Source organism: Lemur catta, chromosome 2 (assembly GCF_020740605.2).
Source record: "Lemur catta isolate mLemCat1 chromosome 2, mLemCat1.pri, whole genome shotgun sequence".
Classification (NCBI taxonomy): domain Eukaryota; kingdom Metazoa; phylum Chordata; class Mammalia; order Primates; family Lemuridae; genus Lemur; species Lemur catta.
Window position 1 is genome coordinate 85801593 of NC_059129.1, and position 11961 is coordinate 85813553.

Genomic DNA, 11961 nt, shown 5'->3' on the forward strand with positions numbered 1-11961 from the left:
ATTCCAACTCTTCTGTATCTCTGTATTCCAGGGCCAGAAGGAAATCCAAGAAATTAGCTGTGGCCAGGGCAGTAGTCAACCTAGCTCTTTTTGGACAAGGCGGAATTACAAGGAAAGGGGCTTACATCTCCACACGCTTGACCCTCTTCTAAACCTGCTCACTTCTAGCTCATGAAATGGCTGCAGAAAACTCCTCTGTACCTCCCAGCTCTGGTTTCAGTATTATGAGAATAATTATCTTACTCTCAAGGAACAATGAAAAGGTGAATTTTTTTAAAAAGCTGCCACTGATTAATAGATGTGAATTGTTAGATTCACCCCATCTACACCCTTCAAGAAAGTATCACCTGCTGACCCTGGATCTTTCATGCCTCCAGTAACCACCTCAACTTATTCCCTCAGACCCTAAGGGTGTGCACAAGCTGCTGGGAAAACAAAGCCTGGACTCAGGTGGACTGTAGGTGAACTGTGTTAGCCAAGTTTCCCCTAAAAATTGAGAGGGACTTCGGGGTAAAAAACAATTTCATTTTCTGATTAAACATGATCTTTTAATTGCTTTCCTTATCATTACAGTTCTTAAAGCACAGTAATTTACTAAAAGATTTAAAGTCCATGTGTCTAAAAATAATCATTATTTTTGGAGCAATTGTTTTTAATGGTTTAATCATTGCCTACTCCCTGGGGTTTTATCTAGAGTGCGAGGGTTGAAGGTGAGACTCACTTTATCTGTAAATAACTACCAAGAAAAGAGGGTTGAAAGGTGCCCAAATCTGTCCTAACAGAACTAAACTGCCTGAGAACACTCCTGCTATTCATGAATAAAATATGGAGTGGAAGCCAGAGGAGAAGTGCAATTTAAGTCTCACCTTGGCTACACTATGTTTTCAAACTTAGCACGATGTGGCAAAACTTACAAGGCACTTGGTTTTACAGTGAGATCAGAGGGTCCTTTATAGGTCTTCTAGACTGAACGAAATGAAAGTCACACTGCTCATCCACCTTCATACCACCCCCACCATCCCACCTGGTTGGGTAGATTTCTGAACCTCATGGAAAAAGCCCCAGGTATCCACAAAGTGAAGGCACTAAACCAAGTCCATTAGGAATGGGAAGGGGGAGGAGGAGGTTCATTAGTGAAATGTTTTGCTCATGGTTCAAAGTGCACCATATCCATCTTCTCTCAGAATAAACAAGTCTTGTTTTTTCACATTCCATTTCTTAAGTTTGAGAGTTGATAAATGTAAATTTTACCAAAAATAAAACAGGATTATAATGCAACACGTGAATCAGCCTTCTGAAGGGCACAGGAAGGTAAGTCACAAAACTCCCAACCTCCCCCCTCCCAATCCGGACTCCCTGGGAACATATCAGTTGGCCTGACAGTCATCAGGGACAGCGCTTGCTGGAACTGCTGACTGAGGAGCCTATCTGCTACTGTAGAAAGCAAACGTTCTGATAAAGATTCTGCATCAAGGCCTAAAACCCCCAAATCAAAGCCAGGGAAACCTGGAAAGAACAGAGCCCAAAAGATAAAGGAGGACGTCTGAGCAGCAGACCCCTATCACAGCAGGCCCAGGCAGAGAGAGGCCAGGCTTAAGTGATGTTTGCCAGAGCAAACATTAGTGCATTGCTCTTCTCACCACATAAATACACACACTCAATCCTTTTATAGCAAGATTCCAGGCTGATCCCAAGAACTCATGGCAGGAGGATTTTATTACTGAAGTCATCAAGAGCACCAGTTACAGGCAGGTTTGCCTTTAGGTTAGCAGCAGAAGGGAGCCTCCAAGTCTGGGCTCTGGGGAAGCCCTTTGTTCCGGGAATCCCACCCCCCAGGCTGGGCTTTAATTTCACTTCAAGTCCCCAAATCAAATTTTAAAACTGCCCCCTTAAAGAACCACAGAATAAATAAACAGTTCCTGTGCTTTTCTTGGACCGTGTCTGGCCCCAACGACAATATCAAATTACAGGGCTTTCCCTCTGGATGTGGTCCCTTTTTTCTTTTTTTAAAAAGAGTATCCCACACCCACTCCATTGTGTGCCTACATTCCAAATACCTTGCGAATCCATTCCCATTCTGCATCTCTACGGAGTCTCCCAAGAATCTGGGAGGAGCTAACAAATGCAATTTGAATAATAATGAAGCGAATGAACAATTTAATTACGGAAGGTAGCCCTTGAGACTCCAGTATAGGGCTGAAAGCCTTTATCTACAAAAACGTGGCTGGGTGCTCAACTGTGGGACCAATTACCAGGAGTGCAGAAGAGAGAAGTGCACAGGTGCACACATCAGTTTAAGCAAATGGAGAATTAGCACAAATCCTCCCAGGAGACAAGACACTATGAAAAAACGGTGACTTGGAGAGAGAGCTGCTTTCTCATCTACCAGGCACAAGGCATAGTTAACTTTATTCTCTTTCTGATTCACTGGAAGTAGTGCCTGCCAGATGTAGAATAATGTAAACTGTCCTCCTGAGAAAGACTCTGTATAGGGAATTTAAAATAAGTTCAGTGAATTTTAAATAAAAGTTCTTAAAAATCAACAGTCACAAAGGTACTTTTATACCTCACACAATTTCTTCAGTGTGAAACATTAAAGAAGTTAACTCCTTCTCTAGGATGCGTACAGCTTCACCAAGAATAATGTTATGTTTAACAGCCGTACTCTATTGACCTTTTCAAGTGACCGTACAATAAAGGATCTTTTGCTTGTGCTTTTGAGGAACACAAGAAAGATTAACCTTTCTGGAATCCTGAAAGTCTCTCAACTTCCTTAGGCTTTAAGAATAAAATGCAGGAAACTTCCCCCCACCCCAGGCTGAACGACTGCTAAAATCCGCTACTTGTACACGAAAAAGAGTTTGCTTTAGTGGCAAAGAATTTCCCCGCCCCGCGCTCACTCCCGGGCAGGCACTGCAGTCCAGGTGGTGACGCTGAGCGCAGATAAGGTGACCTGACAACAATATTTGCCTGGGTCCCGAGAAACCTGCGGCCACTGGGCGACTCCCGCGTCACCTGGGCGTGCATCCCCTCGCTGCAGACCCGGGCAACCCCAGGACCCCTCCCGCGGCAACGCGGGGCAAGACTGACACCCGCAGCTGCCGACTGCCCGGCCAGTCACGCTGCTGCCGGTGGCCTTTTTTTAGCCACGACATCTGACCCCGGCTTCAACAGCAGCGTTCAAGGAGAGGTCCCAAGGCGCCCGCGGTCCCCTCCCCTCCTCAACCCCCAGACCCCGCAAAGAGCTCGGGATCTGGGATGGGGGAGCACTGGCTCTGAAAGGGGAGAGCGCGTTCCTCCTGCCCAGACGCTCCCTCCTTCCCCCTTGCCCACCGATCCCGGTCGCCCCTCCGCCACCAGCACGGGGCTCCCCAATTTTGCAGCTCCAGGTCCCTCCTCCAGCGCCCCTCCCCACCCCCATCCCTCAACTCCGCTCCCCTGGATCCCCTCCAAGTCGGCGGGCCGCGCGCCCGGCCGGGCCGGGGGCGGGAAGATACCGAGGGAAGGCAAGGGGAGCGGGCTGAGGACGGCGGGCGGACGCTCACCTCCCTCCTCCGTCCCGCTGTCCGGGTCGGCGTCCGAGGAGTCGGGCCCGTCCCCGTAGTCCGCTAGCCCCACCAGCTCATCCTCCTCCTCCTCCTCCTCGTCGTCCTCGTCCTGCGGCTGCGGCTTCCCCAGCACCTGGCTCATCGCGCCCACCAGCCGGCCGTCCCGGGGGCGATGGGGGTCCCGGGTGAGGGCCAAGCCTCCTCGCCGGCCGCCTGCAACCTATTTCCGAATCGGGGTTTTGTCCAAAGCGTTGCGGGAGCCGGCGGAAGCGGGGGCCGCGCGTTCCCCGCGGCGGGCGGCGCCCAGGTCCGGGTCCCGCGGTTCCCAGCGCGCCCGAAGCCCCCTCCTCCGCCCCGCCTGCTGGCGGAGGAGTCAGCCGGAGCGCGGCAGTGCCTCCCGGAGGAGGGAGAAAGAGAGACTGCGTGACCCGAGTCACCTGACACACACTGTCACACACTCACACACACACCCCGCACGGGCGCGCGCGCGCTCCCCCGGCCGCAGGCACCGCTCGGCGGCGCTGGGCCGAGGCCACACTCACACACACACTCACTCACACTCACACACTCACTCACCAAGTGAGCGGGGCGGTTCGGGGCCCCTCCAGCCACCCAGACACTCACACACAGACACACGCCCCGTACGCGGGGCCCCCGGGGCGCTGCGCCGTCACCCACCGCGGCTGCGCGCCAGGGGCCCCCACGCGCTGCTCTTGCACGTGGTCCCCGCACTGGCGAGGGAGGGGGTGCCGCGCACTCTGAGAACCCCTCCAGCCGTCCCACTCCCACCGCGTACTCCCCGGCGGGGCCCCTGCCTTGGGCCGCCGTCTCCCGCTTTCAATCCTGGGCTAGCGTTCCGGTCCCAAGTGGGCTGGCTCCCGGCACGGTGGCGCCCAGGTCCCCACCCGAGAGCAGCGCGCCGAGGACGCCCCGTGGATGCTCAAGCACCCCGGGAGGAGAACTCAGACAAATGCACAGCGGAGGCTCAGTCTCCATAGCAATTGTCTTTTAGTGTGCCTTTATGGTTCAAAGTGCTTCCCACCGAGAATATTCAAAAGGCAGGCCTACCCAGATGTAAATGGGGCCGAAGAAGGCACGTGACTCGTGGCTGCCTCGGCTAAATAATTCCTCTGCAGCCTTTTGGAAAAGGTCGCAAGTGTGTAACTCTCAGGGGCTATTCATGGCCACCTCCTCAAGGCTCATTATTGCATAGACTGTAATCCCACGTAAATAAAATGTTTCAAGGCTTTTTGCGGGGTGGGGGTGTGAGGGGGGACAATTCTCAAACAGGAATAGCAGCAATGTGGGGGTGAGACTAAAACCTGCAAGCTTCTCACCACAGGACACGCTGTACCCACCCTTTCTGGGTACTGCAAAAAATCACGTGGATGAACTTCCTTCTGTGGAGCACAATAAGAAAAAAACCGGCTGGCCGGCATGGTGATCCAGATCCTACAGGTGCCAACAGTTCAGCAGGTGGTGTGGCAGAGGAGAGGAGGGGGGAGGGAGCTCAGGCTGGAGACTCTTGGGGCCCAAGGGCACTGCCTCTGTAGGGAACATTTATCAGGCACCTACTATATGCTGGGCTAAGTAGTTGGTCCAAGGATGCTCAGGGCAGCGTTCCTGCCCTAGAGCAGTTCTCAGTCTACCAAATCATGACTCACGTCCTGATTTTTTTTTGGCAGTTTTGGGTGTTGAGGTGGATGCAGACACTTTCTAGGTGGCTAGTTCTAACTGGAAAGGTTCTCACATTTTCCAGGTGAAGCAGTATAACTCGGTATGAGTGTACCAGTCAAGGTCCTTCCCAGGATGAAGCAGAAGTCACGTGCAAAGATTTTAAATGAAAAGCCTTGAAGTGAACAGAAAAGGTACAAAGGTGTGGACAGAATTTAGGGAATCAACCCAAGGACTAGCAATACTGGGAAGACATTATCACCCCTAAATTTGCAGGAGTAAAGGAAGGGACCTAGAGTCCTGGAGAGGGGCCGCAAAACAGGAGGTATAACTGATAAGGACTAACATCAAGGAGAGAGCAGTGGAAAGAAATACCCTGACCTCTGTCTCTTCCCACCCTCCCTCTGCTCTCCTGTGTCTCACATTTGCCAAACCCAACTGGAATCCAGAGGGCAAAGGATCCTGGCATCTAGTCTGGGACAGAGACTAGGTAGAGAAGGCAGAGAATGGATCCCAGGGTGGGGTGAGGTACAAACATAACCAGCACAAGCAGGCTCTACTTGCTTTCATCAGAGGCAAGTTACTTAAACCTTTGTAAACCTCATTCCTCATCAGTAGGACATTATGCCCTCTCAGAATTATTAGGAAGAGTAAATGAGGAAAAAAAAATTCTCAGGTACTTACAAAGCTCATTTCCTAGGAGTGATTTTCCTAGCCCATTTTCATCTCTTCTATAAAAGGAAACCCCAGGGAGGAGGGCTCTCCCAGAGTGCGTGTGAAGACTTTCAGCTAGCCCACAGCTAGCCTGCCAGCCTGGGGAGGCCTTTGAGGCGGCCTGATTCAGGCTGCAAAGAATTACTTGTGAGACCCTAGAAGTCCATCTAAGGTCAGTTGAGACTCAAACCACTAGAGCATTGCTGGGCTGGTTGCTGAGTGTATGCCCCATGGACCCAAGAGATCAGGAGAGGACAATCCATAACCCAACAGCCCACGGTACCTGTGACCCAGAAAGAATGGAAATGTCTAATGATCCTTTGACGTCCCCAAGAAGAGAGATCTTAGAAGGGAAACACCGCCAATAGATAGAAACACACTCTAAGATACTTGAGATTTGTACCATTCTTGAGAATTAAAAGGAACAAATTCCACCAAAAAAAGCAGTAAAAGTCAAATCCTCTATTATTCTCTACCCCAAGCTAAACAAGAGTCACATGCAGATTTAAGATATTCTAATTCACTGTCATTTCAGAAATGCATAGTATCATAAAGTTTGAACCAACAGAACAGGAAAAAAACTTGAATGCTTTTCTCTTTCTGCTGTTATCATTTCAATATTGTCAGCTTTCAAACAAGGGATTTGTTGAAGAATATCCTAGAAATAGAAGTCCTTGGATTTAAAAAATTAGCCCGGTGTGGCAGCTCATGCCTGTGGTCCCAGCTACTAGGGAGGCTGAGGTGGGAGGATCTCTTGAGCCCAGGAGTTCCAGGCTACAGTGAGCTATGATAGCACCACTGCATTCCAGCCTGTGTGACAGAGTGAGACCCCATCTCTAAAATGAAATGAAATGAAATATTATGTGTATGGATTCTTTCAGAATTTAAATAAAAATTAAAAAACACTGCAAGAACCCTGGAAGCCTTTCATAAACTCAGTGTGGCATCTGCTTAGTGAATTGGTTGCTGACTTGGCCGCTCTCTGGACTAGAGCTCAGCCTGTGTCTGTGGATATCTCCCTGGGAGAATGCTCTAAAGAATGTGAGGATTTGTCTCTGGGCTACCCACGGTTTTTGCTGTTGTATGTAACCATGCCTTATATTTGACAGGTGCTTCATAAATGTTGGAAGGAAGGAAGGAAGGACGGATGAAGGGACGAAAGAAGGGTGGAAGATAGCTCTCACCATACACCTAGCATATTTTTGAGAGAAACTTCAGGAAGGGATAGAAGCCAAGTTTTCTACTTGCTCTAAACCTTGGGAAGTGCCACAGTGAGTTAAATATGAACTGTGAGCTACAAGAGAGCCACTAGGAATGAGCTGACATGCAGAAGATGATAACTCAGGCCATCATCTGTTCAAGACTGCTGAGATTTAAAGAGATTGCAATACCATGACTACTGAATGCTTATTTTATTTTTACTAACTCTTCCTTCTAAAAAAACTCAACTTTTAGAGACATTTTCTAGCATCATGAAAGATGAGCTTTTTGTCTATTGCCCATGAAAATTTAACCAACTAACGCTTACTGAAATTTTCCATGAATGAGGCACTCTTCCAAAATAATATGAACTACAAAGTATTTCCATTGAGTAAGTAATATTAGTCCTTTTACTTTATAATTAAGAAAACTGAGGTTGAACCATTCACCCAAGGTACCACATGGAGTGGATGGCAGAACTACTTTGGAACTCAGACAACCTCACATTAAACCTTAGTCCTATTTAATGGGCTATGGCTAAAGTCCACAATACAGCCATTCAACTGAAAAGGGTGGAAGGGAAGTGAGGAGCTAGCTCCAAATCTCCTAGATAAGAAGCAAAACTCATATAGACACTCAAAAATTGGTCTGTTATCTCAGAACATTTAATTTACTAGATTTACTGAGAGGATAGAAAACTAAAGAAAAGCTTCCTAATGAACAAAAGATGGAAAACTTCCTGTCATAATAAAATTGTTGTCTCTTCAATAAATGTTGCTGGGAAAACTGGATATCCATACCTAGAAGAATGAAACTAGACCTCTCTGTCTCACCATACACAAAAATCACATCAAAATGGGTTAAAGACTTAAATCTAAGACCTGAAAATGAAACCACTAAAAGAAAACATTGGGGAAACTCTCCAAGACATTAGTCTGGGCAATGATTTCTTTCTTTCTTTCTTTTTATTTCTCCTTTTTTTTTTTTTAGTTACCCCGCTAATTTCTTCCTTCCTTCCTTCCTTCCTTCCTTCCTTCCTTCCTTCCTTCCTTCCTTCCTTCCTTCCTTTCTTTCTTTTAGTAGAGATGGGGGTCTCGCTCTTGCTGAGGCTGGTCTCAAGCTCCTAACCTCAAGCCATCCTCCCACCTCGGCCTCCCTGAGTGCTAGGATTACAGGTGTGAGCCACTGTGTGTGCCTGGTCTGATTTCTTGAGTAATACCTCAAAAGCATAGGAAACCAAAGTAAAAATGGCCAAAAGGAATCAAATCAAGCCAAAAAGCTTCTGTGTAACAAAGGAAACAACAAAGTGAAGAGACAACCCACAGAATGGGAGAAAATGTTTGCAAACTATCCATCTGACAAGGGATTAATAACTAGAATATATAAGGAGCTCAAACAACTCAATAGGAAAAAATCAAGTAATATGATTTTAAAATGGGCAAAAGATCTGAACAGACATTTCTCAAAAGAAGACATACAAATGGCCAATAGGTATATGAAAAATTGCTCAACATCATTAGTCATCAGAGAAATGCAAATCAAAACTACAATGAGATATCATCTCACCCCAGTTAAAATGACTTTTATCCAAAAGACAGGCAATAATGAATGCTGGAGAGGATGTGGAGAAAGGGGAACCCTCATATACTGTTGGTGGGAATGTGAATTAGTACAGTCACTATGTGGAGTATGGAGGTTCCTCAAAAAACTAAAAATAGGCTGGACATGGTGGCTCTCACCTGTGATCCTAGCACTCTGGGAGACTGAGGCAGGAGGATTGCTTGAGTTCAGGAGTTCAAGACCAGCCTGAGCAAGCACAAGACCCTATCTCTACAAAAAATAGAAAAATTAGCCTGGCGTGGTGGTGCGAATATGTAGTTCTAGCTACTAAGGAGACTGAGGCAGGAGGATCACTTGAGCCTCAGAATTTGAGGTTGCCATGAGCTATGATGATGCCACTGCACTCTAGTCTGGGCAGCAAAGCAAGACTCTGTCTCCAAAAAAAAAAAAAAGAAAAGAAATGATGAATACTTGAGGTTGTTATACATTGCATGCCTGTATCAAAACATCACATGTACCCCATAAATATATACAACTATTATGTATACAAATAATTAAAAATAATTTTTTAAAAAGAAAACTTCTTGTCATGATAAAATTAATGATCATCATCATTCCTTTTATTACGAACACAAATAACAAGCAATTTAGTACCCTTTCTGGTTTATATGGCTATATTATACCATATGCTCAGCTAAAGTATAACATCTAAGTGTACTTTTCCCTGAAAATTTGATTTTTAAAGGCCAGAAGTTTGTTTCCTTATTTCTTTGGGTTGCTTTGCTGTTACCAATTCGATGTCTTGGGGCAAGGAACATCAGAGCTATTTAAAAGAAACCTGTATCGTGTAGGCAGAATAATTGCAGTACTGAATAGGGCAAGCAATTAAATAGAGCTTGCGTGCCGCATTTTAGGGTATTTTGAGGCATCTCATGGCACTGTGCCTGGTTCCTGGGATTCACATGTTGAAAGCTTTTCATGCCTTCCTTTTAAATATGTATTTAAAGCTAGTCATTCTCTCTTGAAGAAAACAAAGGAGAGAGCCTTCTACAGAGTCTTGCTGGACTCCTAATCCAGGGAAACCAACCAAATTTCTCAAGAGGACAGTTCACAGCCTCCAATTCACCTAAGACATTGGATGATCTAATGAATCATTAAAAAGGCATTAAATCATTTTCACTGAGGCTGTCCATCATGAAAGCAATTTTATTAAAATAATGTTTTACAATTTTAAATACAAGCATATGGTAAAATAGCCAACCAACACAAAATAGCCAATGAAAAGTTAGTTGCTCTCCCTCACAGTCCCCCAGTTCCCTCTGCAGAGGGAAGCACTCTGCCTTTGAATGTGCAAACATATTCATAGTCATTATACAGATTTATATTTTGCAACTTCATCCCTTTAGTAGTTAACAAATATTTTTTAAAGAAAGAAAATGAAGATAATGGGATTTTCAGGGCGATACTTTGAAGAAAATCAACTGAGGGAGGTGAAAGAGTACTTGGGGATGAGAGAAGGAGCCTGATTTAGATGGGGTAGCCAGAGAAGACCTCTCTAAAAAGGTGACATTGGTGTTGACCATGAGAAGGAAATAGCTAAGTGAAAGTCAGGATGGAGGGTGTTCCCCCAGAAGGTGTTTCAGCTGTTGGAAAAGCCAAGGCGGAGGGACAGCGCTTAGTGCTGGAGGAACAAAAAGGGGGAGGATGGTAGGCCTGAGGGATAGATAGTCTTTTCTGCTAGGATAGGGAGTTTAGATTTTATGCCAAGTGCCATTGGAAGCACTGAAGAGTTTTAAAAGGGGAGGTGAAATGCGTGGTTTACTTCTCTAAAAGCTCATTCTGGTAGATTGTTTCCAAAGATGGCCACAACTATCCATCCTATCTCACATGCCCTTTTGCAAATGTGCCTTTGCCATGTCTCCCATCCATTTATCCTCCTCTTGAATCTGGGCAAGCGCTGTGCTTGCTTTAACCATTAGAATGTGGCAGAAGTGGGCAGGGTGCAGTGGCTCACACCTGTAATCCTAGCACTCTGGGAGGCCAAGACAGAAGGATCACTTGAGCTAAGGAGTTTGAGACCAGCCTGAGCAAGAGCAAGATCCCATCTCTACCAAAAATAGAAAAAATTAACTGAGCATGGTGGCACGTGCCTGTAGTCCCAGCTACTCAGGAGGCTGAAACAAGAGGATCATTTGAGCCCAGGAGTTTGAGGTTGCAATGAGCTATGATGCCGCAGCACTCAAGCCTGGGCAACAGAGTGAGACTCTGTCTCAAAAAAAAAAAAAAAAAAAAAAAAGGCAGTAGAAGTGATGAGGACAAGGACCTTGGCAACTTCTGAGATTGGGTCATAAGAGACCATGCTGCTTCCTTTTTTACTTTCTTGGAGACTTGAGCCACCATAAAAAGAAGTCTGGGCTATCCAGCTAGAGTAGAGAGGCCCTGAAGGATGCCAGAGCACAAGAGGCCCCAGCCTTCCAGCCATCCTCGCTGAGGGACCAGACATGTGAGTGACACCATCAAGGATTCTCCAGCCCAAACTTCAGTCATGTGGGCAAGTCCAGCCCACACCACTTGGAACCTTGCTGTTCCAGCTGAACCAAATAAAATGACTTTTTTTTTAAACCATTAAGATTTGGGGTGGATTGTTACACACCAATTGATAACTGATGAACATACTCTGGCTGATACGGGGAAAATGGATTGTAGGGCACTTACAAGTAGAAGCAGAAATAACAGTTAGGAGGCCACTGTAGTAGTCCAAAAGGGAAATGAATGGGGACAGTGGAAATGGGGAGAAGTGGATAGACTTGAGATAAATTTTAGAGGTGGAATAGATAAGATTTATTGGTAGATTTGATGTGAGTGGTCAGTCAGGGAAAGGACTCCACCCAGGCATTTGGTTTGAGCAACCAGATGCCATTTATTAAAATAAGTAAGACCCAGATGTGAACAGAATTAGGAGGCAGGAGGTGAATTGATGTCCTAGATTTCTAACATTCTAGTTATTGTATATTGCTACAGAACAATCTCTCTTAATCCTGCAATTTTGGCCATTTCTTAGATGTCTAGCATGTTGTCTCTGAAATAAATAATGAAGTTTTCCAACTGCAAGCCATTAATGAACTAAAGATGACAATTGTAATTATCCAAGGAAAGCCTCAAACTAGTGAAATGGAATGGCTACATATGAACTTTTATAAAAAATTAACTTTTAGCTGGGAATGTGGGAGACTGAGGCGGGAGGATCCTAGAGCCCAGGAATTCA

General features: G+C 46.1%; 1 protein-coding gene across 1 annotated transcript in view; it reads right to left on the reverse strand.

The window, feature by feature from the left end:
- RRAGD (Ras related GTP binding D) overlaps positions 1-4205 on the reverse strand; it is a 35898-nt gene extending 31693 nt beyond the window's left edge. Inside the window, exon 1 of the mRNA XM_045544019.1 lies at positions 3546-4205. Coding sequence (XP_045399975.1) covers positions 3546-3690 — 145 coding nt within the window. The 5' untranslated portion in view covers positions 3691-4205. The remainder of the gene's footprint in view (positions 1-3545) is intronic.
- Between the last annotated feature and the right edge of the window lie 7756 nt (positions 4206-11961).